The 15,268-nt window shown below is 45.5% G+C and overlaps 1 protein-coding gene across 1 annotated transcript in view; it reads right to left on the bottom strand.

Moving 5' to 3' along the window:
• Positions 1-15,268, bottom strand: part of LOC138569260 (ficolin-1-like) — a 503,449-nt gene that overhangs the window by 116,169 nt on the left and 372,012 nt on the right. The window contains exon 15 of the mRNA XM_069647091.1: positions 1,271-1,405. Within this exon, the coding sequence (XP_069503192.1) occupies positions 1,271-1,405 (135 nt within the window). The remainder of the gene's footprint in view (positions 1-1,270; positions 1,406-15,268) is intronic.

Raw genomic sequence — 15,268 nt, 5'->3', positions numbered from 1 at the left:
AGAACTTTCAAAAAAATATAAAATACTGACAAACCAAACTATATAGCCGCGCATACCGAACTACACATACCCGCGGCTATCTGTCGTCTTTTTGTAGCCTTGAATATAGCCGCGAATATTGTCAAAATGGCAGAAAAAAATGCTTTCGTGCTCACCCAGGCCCTCACTTCACCAAATGCCTCCTTCATCTGTGCCAGTTCCCCTCCAATCACCAGATGGTCTCCTCACCTCCTCTGCCCTCTCCCTTTCACTCGAGAACACATGCTACTTCTGTGACGCAGTTTGCATTGAGATGTCCGCTATTCGCGCTATAGCCGAGACTACGGAAAGCTTTGTGCTGCCACCTCCAACTATCAAATTTCACTCAGTGCCCTCTGGCCATCCCCCCCACCTCTACCCTGACATTCATATGTTTTCTGACCTACGAATAGCTTTTTACTTCATTTCATTTTCCCATAATCTCGACTATAGCCACAAATATCTCTTGCATCGAGAGAAAAACAAGATGGCATTCATTTCATTTCTGAAAACCATGATCCTGCAATGCACCATGGGAGATATAACTATAATTTTTGTGGGGACAGTGGCACACCCTTCTCCGTCAAATTTTAAAATAACCACTGCACGGACTAACCCCAAACCATAAAAGGATCGCGAGTCAGCACTTCATGACCAAGTTGTTTTGGACCTGGGCCAAATCCATCCAGCGGTTTAGGCTGTGCGCTTTGGTATAAATTGACCTTTTTTGTCTATGGGAAAATGAATGGGAAGGTCATTGCACTTTCAGAGAAAAAAAAACATTGATGCTTAATAACTTTTCATTTTTTAACATATATTATGAAACTTTGCAGTTTGGGGGGCGGCAGACTTTTAATTACGTTCAAAATTTCCACCAAACAGATTACTCCAATTTAAGGTTATTAAGAATACAATTTTGAGGGGTTCCTATGCGTCTCCGACTCACCTTAACTATAGGGCGGTTATCGCTGCCCTATAATATATATGTGTATTTGATTGTTGTTCCAAACTGTGCCCAGAAACTATTCTAAGCATCTTGCAATGATTAATTAGAAGTGCATTAAGGCATATGCAACATGCTCGTGACCACATTTAACTAACAGAATCAAAGAAAGAAAGAATGGAAGAAAGAAAGAAAGAAAGAAAGAAAGAAAGAAAGAAAGAAAGAAAGAAAGAAAGAAAGAAAGAAAGAAAGAAAGAAAGAAAGAGATTTGTAATGGTAATTTACACATATAATATTGGCAACACTAACCTGCATTTCCACCAACAAATTCCCCAAGAATTAATTTGTAGTTATCTTTCTCCGATAATATTTTGAAAGATGTGTACTTGGCAAAATAATGTTCCTTTTCAAAATCCATCAGATCAATGCGAAGTTCAAATTTTCCTGTGGGAATAATGGAGGCACACCTGTCAATCTTTACGTTTTTACTTGAAATGTAAAGCACTGTCTAAAAGAAATGGTTTGCAAGTGAAACCACACTTCACTTTCTAAAATGTGCTCTTTATGTAGAAATTGAAAAATAACACACAAGGAAATTCTAATAAATTGCCCTTCCATGTCCGCTATCAAAATGTTTTTAAGAACTTTATTTAGATCCGGTTACAGCATGTACAAGATAAACATGTATGCAGATAGACAGTTATGACACAATAAGCAGTTCTCCCCAGTACTCCATACCCCACGCCCACCCTGTCGTCTGACTCCTCAGGTCCCCTCACGGCACCAGGGCCTCTCTGGCTATATGATGGGGGCCTTATGTTATTAGGCCAGGAACCAGCTATTGTATTCCAGGACCTGAGCACAACAGTCCGTTAAGTGATGTAATGCATCTTCCTTTGCCGCTGTAACTTTTTCAGTGACCAGGATCTCCCAAACCTTCACCCACCATAGGGGTTTTGAAGGGCCCTTGTGAGTCTTCCATTTACAGGCCAGGGTTATCTTGGCTGCCAGAAGCAGCTGCGTGAGTAGTTTGGCGGTACGACCCACATTTGGGTAGCACTCTGGCCATGGCACCCCCTGCAGGTTCACCTACGGGTTCATGGGCAGTTTGTGATAGGTTATAGCTTCAATGATCTGTATGACTTCCTCCCAGAAGGTCTGGCCCTTCAGGCATTCCCACCACATGTGAAGGAAGGTTCCGCAGGCGCCGCGTTGCCTCCAACAGTATGGGTCTGTGGATTTATGAAAGTAGTGTAAACGCTCCGGGGGTAATACCAGCGGTGCATACATATTAATGCACATTCTGTATTGGTAATGCGTCTCAAGAAGGAATTAATCCTGGTCCAAATGTCCAGCCATGTTTGATATTCTATGGGGTGCCCCAGGTCTGCTTCCCATCGGGCCATATACGTTGGTTTGACTGTTTGCATGTCTTCTTGTAGTACCCTGTAAAGCTTGGTAATCAGGCCCTGGTGCCGACCTTCCTCATCGTGTGTTCCAGGGAGTGAAAGTCTCTTGTAGCCCTCTGTCGGACTGCTGGCTGGGAGATCCAATGTCGGATGTGGGTGTAGGTGAACCCCACTATCGAATCTTAAGTCTTTTAATGTGATCTTAATGGTAACCTACTACCGCAAAGCTACTAATGAAAAACAAAGACAACCACTAACCCCTCTTTTTGGATTAACAAAATAATCCATTAAACAATAGGTTTGCAGATTAAATGCATTTCAAATGATATGTCATAGTTCCTACCAAAACATATATCTATTTTTCTAAAATCCTCCTTCAGTCACACATGGGTTCATTTTGTAATAGGTGGTGTGTCAACAAATGCAGTTATAATGCATTTACATATCTCTGTAATGCCCTTGCACATTTTGACCCCCTTCCAAGAGTAGGAGAGGCATGACGCAGAGTGTGTATCTCTGTCGTGCTTTCCTTCTGTCTTGCATTTATTCCTGATGCGATTGGCATGCAGGCAAAAAACAATTGTATTCCTCCGGAATCCGTCTCAGATTAGCACATGTTAATGAGCAGATGGATTAGACAGGAATTCAGTCAGAAACGCTGAGTGCAAAGTATCATATGCAGAGGGTGTTTACCTTTCTACAAAGTGGAGAGCAAAGGCGATTTTGCCTAGTTTTATTCTCCAGTTTACACTGCTCTTTGTAAATGTTAAATGTTGTAAGCATGGAGGAAGCAGCACATACGCGCAAGCACTAGTGGTTCCCCACATGTAATTGGTATATGCTACACAATTACCCCCATACTATTGTATGCTGAGTAAGCCTGACAGGAACATTTCGGCACAAAGTGAATTGCCCAAATGGAGTGCCTTATTTGGCGATCCGAGTTGTTGTGAGCATAATCTGTGGTCTGTGTAAAAAGCAGAGAATGAGGGAAGGTTGCTTCTTTACTTATATTATAGAGTTGTTGTGCTGTTCCACATCACCACAGGAGTAGTTTCAGAGCATCAAGGCTTGCCTGAAAAGTGGTGTTTTTTGCCCCCGCCCTCTGCTGGTTTACTGACCATAGCCTGCAAGTAAATTAAAAAGGGGCAGGGAAAGAAAACATGCAACAAATATGGATGAACACGGAAAGACATAGGCTGGTAGGTAAAATAAAGTGGGGTAGTATTTGTGTCAGCTTGGGTGCATGGTGCTATAATATGTGTAGATGGTGCAAACATTGTGCAGCAAGTTAAGAGTAAGTAAAAAGGTGCCTTTATTGTAGCACAGGTTTAACAAATAGTATTATAAGGAGTATGGCTGCCGGATGGATTGGAAATGTTCCTAAATGTCCCCTTGCAGCATGGTGTTATCTGAGAAGGCAGTTAGTATCTCAAAATAAAGAAATACAAGCACAAAACTACTGGCACTGACAAGTCAATTGACTAGGAGTGACCAAGTCTCGGATACACTCAGTGATGGGCGAATGTGAACAGAAACAAGAGGGAAGTCACGGAGGGAAGGACATCTCTCTTTCCTGAATGTAGTGAAAGCCTAGACACTGGTTGTCTGAAGTGTTTTTATAACTTAATTAGTAACCCGGCGAGAGACAATCAGAAGGCAAGAGCCATGCTGATTGGCTCTCGCCAGGTCCCTACCCGGCTGGGAATCCCTTCATCGGGATTCCATGGCCTTTGTTCCCGGCGGGGGGTGTGGCAGCCCCTCAGCCAATGGGGAGGCTCGAAGCATTTTTTCTCGGGTAAGGATTTTATTTTTCTAAATCCCCTCCCTCCCTCCCTCCTTCTCTCCCTTCCCCCTTCCCCCTCCCCCCTCCCCTCTCCTCCGCCCCCACTTACCTTCTTGTTCCTGCGTCCCCAGCGGGGGACGAGGAAAGCCTACAGCCGTGTGGAGACTCGGAGCGGGGCCATCCCTCCCAACCCCACTTACCTTATTTTTGATCCTTTTTTCGGGAGCGGACGCGCTGGGAACACTTGTGTTCCCAGCGCGTCCGCTCCCGATGCCCGCCATGGAAAGGGAAAACGGACTCCGTTTTCCCTTTCCATGGCGGCGGCCATTTTCTTGGTCGTTTATTTTTCTCCTGAAACGCCGCAGCGCCGAAACGCCGCAGCGTTTCAGGACAAAAAACAAAAAGCTTTTAGTGCCCCGGTCACACAATTTTTGCTACAACTACTAATAGCAATAGAACCCTCGCGTCGGGGCCATTACCGTCTCAGGTAATGCCCCGGGGCCTTCGGTAAGGCGCTCGCTTCACTCGGGTCCTTACCTATGGGCCCCGGGGCATTACCTGAGACGGTAATGCCCCCGACGCTCGGGTTCTATTGCTTAATGAATGTATGATCTAATGATATATCTTTATTTTGAAAATGGAGCACAATTCTTTAAAGGTAATGCATTAACCCTAAAGTTGAATTGCTGATAACTTTTGACTTGCATAACAAATGTATTTGATATTTTGCAAACATACGTTTATCACAGCCCCCCTCAAACCCCCACCTCCCTGATGGGACAGTTTGGGAAAGATATGTTAAAAAATGAAAAGGTTATTAGGAAATCAAATAAATGCTGTTGTTTCGGCCTAACTAAAAGTGCACAAAATGCCATTTGATGGAGGGGAAAGGATAAAATGGGTTCATTAGAGGTGGGGAGGGGGACAGTGTAAACCATGTGAAATTGTGGAGTCTAGGATGCAGGAGATAATGGCATTGCCACAAAGGAATGTGCAATAACTGTGGCAATGGCCCAGCTGACAACCACAGCTATACGCAACTGTAACTGGAGTTTGCCGAAAAGAGAAAGTAAAAAAAAAACATGTGCAGAAGGAAAAAGGATAAAATCACATCAGGCTAGAGGTGGAGTGGGGGAACGAGGACACCATATGAACATGTCTGGGATGAAATAAAGAATGAGATTGACAGAAAGGAACTTATGATATGATCGAGTCTATAACCACAGCTATACAAGTGTGGTTATAATGTTAAATATATGAAATGTAAGTGTGTCATACGAAAGATTCAGTGTATGTTAACAGGCGCTGTTGGGGTATTAAAAGGAGGAGAGTGAGTTTGGGTGTGGGGAGGGTAGCTGGGTGCATTGGGAGACATTTCAAGTGTTCAAAAAACGAAAAGTGTTCATGTGTGGTTTCCATCAAATAAACGCGGTTATGAATTGGTGCATTTTGGTGCGTTTTATCTAAACGAGGTTATTGGAAAATATGTACGTACATAGGCTACTGACACATACAGTATAAAATGGATCATCTAACGTTTATTCTAACGTTTATTAATCCATTCATACGGTCTGTGTTTTTTTTCTATTTTTTATTTCTTGGAGGGTCGTTCTGACAAGAAGCTGGATGGCGGACCTTGGATGGGACACACATTAGGGTTGGAACAAGTAACAAGGTGGAAAAAACAGGGAACATACATTTTATTGGATTATTTTGTTTTTTGTAATTTTTTTGTTGAAAAAGGGGGCAACATTGGCAATTAAATAGAAAAAAAAGCCTAGCAGTGGCAGTGTTGATGGTGGCTTGAAATAGCAACTTCCCACTCATCTTGGGTGGCAACTTCCGTAGGAATCCTGTTGTGGCTTACAAGGCACAAGATCATGCACTCACTCAAGTTTACTGCTGGTCGAATAACAGCAGGTTGCGTCGCAGGTGGTGTGGCCACTGTTGCCACAATGCCGGAAGGTGCTGCAGCTGTGGTCCTGGATGTCTTTCGAGATGATGTGGCTGGAGCTGATGGTGCCGCAGGTGAGGAGGTGGATGCAGCACTGGTGACGCATCATGCTGCTTAGGGTCAATGGGCCTTTACCTTCTGCCGGTAGGGCTTGTCTACCTTGTCCCAGTGGACCCTCAATAGATGCTGGATGAGGGTTGAGGTGCCCAGGCTCTGGGATAGCTCACCGGATGGGCTCTGCTGCAGAACCTCACCGCAGATGGTGCAACGGACCACCTTCACCTCCTCTATGCTGCAGCTTTCTGGCATCAGGAAGTACCTCCAGCTGTCAGAGGCCATCATTATTCTGTGTACCTTTTGCGGAGGTTTGGGGGGTGAGGCGGTGGCGACCCAGATGACATCATCATCTTGCAGAGGGACGATGACCTCCAGTATGTCATTGTTGCCGCTGTCACTGCTGTGTCCTGACATGATGGTGTATGTAGCACAGTGAGGAGAATGTATACAGTAAAACGAAGACTAGACAAAAACACAATGCCACCAAAAAGAAAACGTTTTTTTTTAAAAAAAGAAAGCATAAAACTAAAATAATGAACATACAACACTTACACCTGACAAGACAAGGGAGAGAGGTTAAGGAGTAAGGGAAGGTAAAAAGGGAAAGGAAAAATTGTTGTCTTGCTTCCAAAAAGCTCTTGCTAGAAGGAGTGAAAACTGTCTGCAAAAAAGCAATGACAGAATCGTATAGGTTCCCTTTCGGTGTGGTGGAATCTGTGCAGTTATGATGGCAAAACTTTCAGGAGTAGCAATGCGGAGCCGCAGTAGTCATCATCGGGTTCACGTAATGAGTGTGGTTTCATAACCGCGGTTACAGGACATGGGTACATATAAAAAAAATGTACCTAAAAATGCATGATTTCGTCTGTTCCCACTGTGTTCATGATCCAGAAATGATTGATTTTGGTGTGGCCCATAGTTGTTGTTCTATAAAATGCCATGTTAAGTGTTGTTACAAAACGGCCAAGTTGCTGTGGGAAAACCTTGTCTACGGGTTCTATGTTGCCCAGATTACCACATGTAAGCATGGTTATAGTCACCATTATGGGAGGACAAATGTATATTGTGTATTTTGGGCACACTTTGGTAACTGTGGCTACAACTGGCTGGTTGTAGCTGTGATTACCTTGCCATCCAATGGGGCCGGGCCGCATCTTTCATAGATGCGGTTATGGGCTGTGCAAAACGAGAAAAAATAAAACAGACAAAAATGGGAAAATCTTCTTTTTAATTATTCAAATGAGTTGGACATGTTTTATTGTGGTGTGGCCCGGGGTTGTTTGTTTGGTAAATGTCCTTTTAAACTTTGTTTCAGGTTGGCAAAGTAGCCGTGGTTAAACTGCACTTTTCATACCCACAGTTATGAGAGGACCAATGATACGGGTTCTCATTCCTGTGGCTATAACAGTTGTTTTGGCAGCCACGGTTATAATGTCCTAACTGCATGTATTGTAACCATGAATATATAGGTAAAAGTGAAATGTGACCACCGAGATGATGAGTTTTAAAAGAATGTTTGATTGGTTGATTCAAGGTACATTAGGCAATTCAGGGAGAGGTGTGTAATTCGCCGATGTGGAGTTGAAGAGTGCATACAAACTATTATTGGTGGACGTTTATAAAATATTCTTTAGAGGTGAAAAAATTGGGATAATTTCAGAAACAGATTCTAACAACTCATTCACTGTGTTGTCGAGTGGTGAATCTGATTGTTCAGAAGATTGTGGAGGCACATCTAATTTTGAGAATGGGACTAACAATGATGAGGAACTAAATTTGTCTGGTTTTACAACATTACTTTAGACAGAGTATTTCATCATCATCACCATCCAAACTTTATTTGGCTATAGCTTTATAGGCTATAGTACATCCTCATACAGAAACTACAGCAGCAAAAATCATAATACAGCCCAACATGCCTTGGGTAAAAGAAATGAAAGAAAAAAGATGAAGACACAACAATCAAAAAGGGAAAGCAAACCAGCCCCTAGTTGGGATTAGGCCAAGTCAAGCGGGTCCATCTACGTTAGACCCAATTCTCGCCGCCCTGGAGGGACGAGGTTTGCACCAATACGGGGTGTATAGGATGGGGTGGATTTGGATGCTTCAAAACGGCCATCAGGGCCTGGCTGGAGATACTGGCTCATTACGATTGCACCCTTGTTGAGACAACCATCCCCCCAATAGCTTCCCAAGACCCCTTTAGCCACTCTCCAGTTCCAGAATTCCATTTTCACAGTCATAGGGGCTCGAACCATTGTTTCGAATTCTGGAACATCCTGCCATGGATTCTCTTGTGACAAAAATACATCATTTTACTGTCCGCAGCCAGTGCACACATTTGTTCAGTAGAGCATCCCTTGGTTCTTTCATACTCTCTGCTAGTTTTGGAACCCCGTGGAGGTAGACTGAGCAAGGGCCGGATCCACCCTTACCATATCGCTCAGACCTGCTCCCCCTGCAGTAGGGGTCATGTACTGCAGGGGCTTTCACGCTTAGACCGTTTGCATGACAGAATGGCTGCCCACAATTGGGGAGGGCATAGGCTTAAGGAAGGATACTGTGCGATGCTCTTGGAGCAAGTTTCTGGATTCTCGAGAGGCTTTAAGGTGGGGCGTTTTCCTCCGAACTCTACTATGGGGGGGCAGCATGTTCCTTGGGAGTAACTAGGTTCACACAGTCCATGTCCGTGGCGCCCTCCAGGGGTAAGTTGTCAGAGCTCTTGTCCCCCTGCCAGGCAATAATAGATTCCCCCTGTAGCATTCCATCTCTCCTCCCCTGTTTTTCAGCTAGAACCATGAGCCATTTCCTGATGGCTATCAGCTCAACAAGCACCAGGTCACATTTTTCAACCCTTAGTAGAACGAGCACCCTCAATTGGCCCAATGGTGGTTGAGTTGGCGCAATAGGCGGCCATAGTATCAGTTGGATTAGGAGCTCTAAAAGGAGTTAGATATAGAAAGGAACTGGTCCCAGGGTTTATGGAAGGAAGATCCTCGCTCCAGGCGCTGCTGGAGGAACCCACAGTGCCCAAGCAGCCAGAGGCGGGTTTGGCAGCAGTGGCAAGAGTCACCTGGTTCGCCTTATCCACTAAACCCATGGGACCTAGGGCTTTAGTGCATATAGGATGGCCAACATGGGAGACTGTGCTTGGTACAGGAGCAGGGGCTGGGCCAGTGTACCCTAGAGTGGAAGTAGGTAGCAAGGTACTGCCGACAGGGATGTTAGGGAGAGAGTTCCCAAGCGCTGTTTCTAATGAGTTTGGGAGTCAAATGGCAAGTGCAAGGTAGACAAAACATGCAGACTGAGGGGACCAGATGCCCGGGCATACAGACTATCATTAAAGAGTGGGGGGGGTTCAATTTCGTTGGGTCCTTTACCTTTATCCGCACCAGCATATAAACAGAGGCTTCATGGGTTTCCTCCAGGACACCCCCTGCAGGCTAGGAGACATACTGCTCACCCGGGGTCTCCATATGGGTGTCAGGTGGATTCCCAGGGTGGCAAACAGTTGGATCTATTGGCAATGTTTACAAAGCATCATTGCGACCCCCAGAGGATGGCAGTCTTCATCACCCAACAGTTCTAACTCTCGTCCTAGATCATTGGAGTTCATTGCAGGTGTCACGCTCACCTGATTCCCACGGAGGCGCAGGTCTGGCTTCGAGTGCTGATGCTTCTTCAATGGTGAAGCGCAGGACTCTGATGATGGACAGGAAGGGCCCCTCTACTCTGGCTTTTCTGGCTCGCAGGAATATTCCCCTGTGCGTGAAAAGGGAGTATTACCTACTGACGGAATAATGCTCAAGCCTCCCACTCCCTTCCTACCCTCCTCGATACCCTTCCACGATTCCCTGTGAAGTCTCACCTTAGAGTCTGGAAGGATGAGTTCTCCATCCTGCTTCTGATGCAGGGGCACATTGAAACCCAGTTACTTCACTGGATTGAGGTTTGATGGGAGTTCAAAATAAACTTGACTATTCAGGTGAGGCGCTGTAAGAGTTTGGTTGCAAGTTCAAAAGTTCAAGCTTAATAATAATGTTCATTGTCTTATTGCAGCAAGCGCTAATGCTTATGTCTTTTTCCCCTTAGGGGCCGGGGTTCGGAATGCCGGAGATATGGCGCCGACCCGAAGTGTAAGTTCTGGATGAACGTTCAGGTAATGTCTTTGCATTCGCTCATTCAATGTCTGTCTTTTTTCCCCATTGGGGCCGGGGTCCGGAATGCCAGGAAGCGGCAGGACCCGAAATGAAATGGGAATGGCCCAACAGGTAAGTCTTAGAAGGAAACTGAGCTTTTCCTATTTCCCTTCCTTCCCTCGCCTTGTTTTCTTGTCTTTTCTCTCTAGGCTCTGGGAAGTGGGTGTGGATCCGGATGATCGCTGCTGAAGATGGAGGCGCCCAGGAAAGGTGAGTGAAATGCAGCGCTGCAGCGATCGAAGCGAAATGCTTTTAAAATGATGTATTCCCTTTCAGGATTGTTGGTGTGATGTCCCCGTGATGAAGCTTTAGCAGGTAAGGTCTTCTTTCTCTCCAATTCTCTCTTATCTCCCTTTGCAGGCAACCCAGGATTCTGACAGGCGTAGCTGAAGTCCAGATGCAGGAGCTGACACGGTGAGCGTCCAGCTGCGAGGAGCAGAACAACGCGAAGCGTGAGTTGCTGATCGGGCGTGGTTTAAATAGCTTTGGAAGAAGTTCCAGGCATGTATCCTTCCACCGATCAGGTATGTATCCTTCCCCGACCACACCCAGGTGGAAAGTAGTCCCACAGGTAAAGTAGTTCCATTCAGGCCTCAATAGGGCCTGGATGTAGCAGCATGGTCTGCATCAGGTAAGTGCACATTAAAACACTTGAACACATGTCTAGCTTTATGAGCCTGACGCCTAAGGCGCCAGGACAGGGGTCCAACAGGAGCCTGGCGCATAAGGCTGCAGGACTGTGTCCAAAGAGCCCCAGCTTGGGCCTGCTGGCACTTCCCTGCCCTGGGGGAATGATGCCTGCCTCTGGGGTTTGCTGGGTCGGACCTGGCTCCTTGGAGGTAGGCATCATGACAGTACCCCCCCTCAAGGCCCCTCCCAAGGTTGTTCCCTCCAGGGGTTTTGTCTTGTTCGGAAATCTGCAGTGGAACCTTTGTATTAATCGAGGTGCGTGAACATGGTTACTAGGCTCCCACAATCTCTCCTGAGGTCCATATCCCTTCCAGTCAACAAGATAGAAGAGTTTTGACTTTAACACCTTGGAGTCTAAAATGTCTTTAACTTCGAATTCTAATTCCCCTTCAATTTGAACTGGGTCTGGAGGCTTGCACAGTCGGGTCCCTGGTTGTACTGGCTTCAAAAGTGAAGCATGAAAAACTGGATGAATACGCATGTTAGACAGTAAATCCAGTTTAAAGGCCACGGGATTGATTATAGCCTTGATGGGATAAGGTCCTATGAATTTGGGATTGAAGGTTTGCGGGCCCTTGAGGGATAAATGTTTCGTTGCTAGCCATACCTGGTCTCCTACTTGGTAAGGAGGAGTTTTACTTCGGTGCAAATCAGCATTTTCTTTATACATTTTCTTGGCTTGCTGTAAATGAGTTGCAGCTTCTTTGAAGGCTTGGGTTATTGTGGAATGCAGATGATTTACTGCAGGCATTTCCAGGGTCAGAGGTGGATCTAGGTCAGAGGTCCGAGGATGGTGACCATACAAAGTATAAAAAGGAGTTTGTCCGGTTCCAGAATGCACTGAATTGTTGTATGCATATTCTGCGATCCAAAGGATGTCTTTCCAATTTAACTTGGATTGGTGTAACATGCACCGAAGATATTGCTCGAGAGTCTGATTGGTTCTCTCGGTTTGTCCGTCGGTCTAGGGGTGGTGGCTGGTGGATAACCGCACATCTATTTGTGCTAGTTGGCAACATTTCTTCCAAAAATGGGAGATAAATTGACTTCCACGATCCGAGACTAATATGGAACGAAAACCATGTATGCGAACTATATTCTCCAGAAATTCCTTGGCCAAGGTGGAAGCTGAAGGCAAACCTTTTAAAGGGATAAAGTGGGCCATTTTGGAGAATAGATCCACAATTACAAGGATAGTGTTGCAACCAGCACAAGGAGGCAGGTCAGTTATAAAGTCCATTGACAAGGTGTGCCATGGTGCCGGTGGAATATCCAAGGGTTGAAGTAGGCCGGCTGGCCTTTTCTTTTGACCCTTGTTTTGGGCACAAATTCCGCAAGACAATACAAAAGACTTTATGTCTTTTCTCCAAGAAGGCCACCAGAAGTGGCGTTTGATTTTTTCCTCCGTTTTAGCGATACCAGGGTGTCCTTCCATTAATGATTCATGATGATGGGCAATAACAAGTTCTTGCAATTCTTTACTTGGCAGAAACAACCGCTCCTGGAAATAGGGTAAATCATCCTTAACGGTGTAATGAGGACCCTTTTGACTCCATTCCAGTAAGGCTGAAGAGTCTAGAAGTTGTTTTACTTGCGTTTGGATGTCCTTAATAGTTTGCAATGAAGTTAGGCCTAAGATTCTTTGTTCAGGTATGATTGGCACAGGTTCTAAACTCAAATTGGGTTCTTCCATGCCAATCCGGGATAAGGTGTCCGCTTTACCATTCTTGCAGCCAGGGTGATAGGTAATTACGAAATCAAATTCTGCAAAGAATAGAGCCCATCGGAGTTGTCGTGAAGATTGAGCTTTGGTCGTCTTTAAATATTGTAAATTTCTGTGGTCCGTAATTACGGTGATGGTGTGTCTTGCCCCGAGAAGGTAGTGACGCCAAGCCTTGAAAGCAGATTTAATAGCCAGTAACTCCTTGTCGGTAATTGCATAGTTGATTTCAGGAGGAGAAAATTTCCTGGACCAAAAGGCCACAGGGTGTAGTTGGTTAGTTTCTGGGTCTCTTTGCGACAGGACAGCTCCCATGGCCGAACTGGATGCGTCGGTTTCCACAATGTAAGGGAGATCTGGGTGCGGGTGCTTCAATACAGGTGCAGAGGTGAATTTGGTTTTCAGTTCCTGAAAGGCTTGTTCGGCCTCAAGAGTCCATTCAAAGCGTTTGTTTTTCTTTAGGAGAGCTGTGATGGGTTGGACTGTTCGTGAAAATTCCGGAATGAATCTTCGATAGAAATTGGCAAAGCCGAGCATGCTCTGAACTCCCTTCACCGAGCTAGGAGATGGCCATTTGAGGATGGCGTCCACCTTTCGCGAGTCCATTCGGACTCCTTGAGGTGTCAGGATGAATCCGAGAAACTCAACTTCTGTGGTATGAAAAACGCATTTTTCGAGCTTTGCAAATAGTCTGTGCTGGCGCAATTTCTCAAGAACTGCCCTAACATGTTTTCTGTGATCGGATTCTGAAGAAGAGTACACCAGGATGTCGTCAATATAAACAATGACACAGACATCGATAAGTTCCCGAAGAACATCATTCATTAAGTACTGAAAGGCAGCAGGTGCATTGCACAAACCGAAGGGCATCACCTGATATTCGAAGAGCCCAAATTTGGTGCAGAATGCAGTCTTCCATTTGTCGCCTTCTTTTATACGCACCAGGTGATAAGCTGCTCGGAGATCTAACGTGGTGTACACACAAGCGTCTTTCACCTGGTCGATAAGCTCAGGGATCAGGGGCAGAGGATAACGATTCTTAATCGTTATTTGATTTCGGGCGCGATAGTCTATACATGTTCTAAGGTCGCCCTCTTTTTTCGGCATGAAGAACAGAGCTGAGGAGACAGGAGACTTGGACGGGCGAATAAAACCATTGGCTAGGTACTGATCTAAATACTGACGCAAATGCAGGTTCTCAGGTTCCGTAAGAGCATAAATCCTACTACAAGGTTGTTGAGCATTGGGTACCAGATCGATTTGGCAATCATAAGACCAATGGGGAGGTAACGTGTTAGGCTGTTCCTTCTGAAAAACGTCTTGGAATTCTTGGTATTCTGACGGTAGCTGTACAGGGGTGGAAGTTGCTGAGGCTAGACCCATAACTGGATTTCTTGGATAACAAGTTGGTTCACAATCAGGAAAACTTATCTTCTTTGCTCGCCAGTCGATTCTGGGATTATGTGTTTCTAACCAAGGAATTCCAAGAATTACTTGAAATTGTGGGGCCTTGATCACATCAAACACGATTGCTTCCCGATGTCCATCCTGACCCACCAGTGTCATTTCAACAGTGGAATGCGTTACAGGCCCTGAGGCTATTTTGGTTCCATCTACTGTAGTAATGACATCTTGGGTTACTTTCGGGCGGAGAGGGAGCTTAATCCTGGAAGCCAATTCACGGTCTATGTAGTTTCCAATAGCTCCACTGTCGATGTATGCTTTTACAGCATGCAACTGCTGAGGCTGTTTTGGGTCCACGAGCACCATTGGCATGACAAAATGCGAGGTCAAAGAGTTTTCAAGCTCGGCAAGCGGACCCCTACGCTTGTCGGGCTAGGTCGTTTCCCGAATCAGGTGTCAATAAATCGTTATCAGTGGCTCCAACCACCTTCTTAGGTGGTTTAACCGGACAATTTCGAAGAAAGTGACCGGAAGTCCCGCAATACAGACAAAGTTGCATTTGCCGCCTTCTCTCTCGTTCCTTCTGCGTTAATGGTCCTTTAACACCGCCGATTTGCATAGGTTCGGATACGTCGGTACTCTTGGAGTTAGCATTGGTTTTGATCGGTACTCGGGTTTCGTACTTGAACCGATCTGCTTTTCTATTTTGAAGTCTGTGATCAAGTTGAACCACCAAGTCTATGTAGTCTGCGCAGACCTGGGGTGGATCTACTATCTGAGCTAGAACATCCTTAAGCTCTCCGCGCAGGCCTCGATGAAACAATGTGATCCTTTTGTTTTCTGGCCATCCAGTTTCCACAACCAGTCTATTAAAGGTGGCAACGTAGGACAGGAGATCCTGATTACCTTGTCGTAAGGATAGCAGTTCGTTATCAAGGGCCTGTCCTTGAGAGTGTCGAGCAAACAATCTTTCCATGCTGGCCTGGAAGCCCTGAAAATCCTGGAGAATGGGATCATCCTGATTTACCAATGGAATAGACTAATCGGCAGCACTGCCACTGAGGTAAGATAGTATAAAGGCTACCTTG

Source organism: Ambystoma mexicanum, chromosome 2q (genome assembly GCF_040938575.1).
Source record: "Ambystoma mexicanum isolate Mex_15411 chromosome 2q, UKY_AmexF1_1, whole genome shotgun sequence".
In the NCBI taxonomy this organism is placed as follows: Eukaryota; Metazoa; Chordata; class Amphibia; order Caudata; family Ambystomatidae; genus Ambystoma; species Ambystoma mexicanum.
Note: the sequence above shows the minus strand (reverse complement) of the source record. Positions and strands in the feature narration are given on the sequence as shown.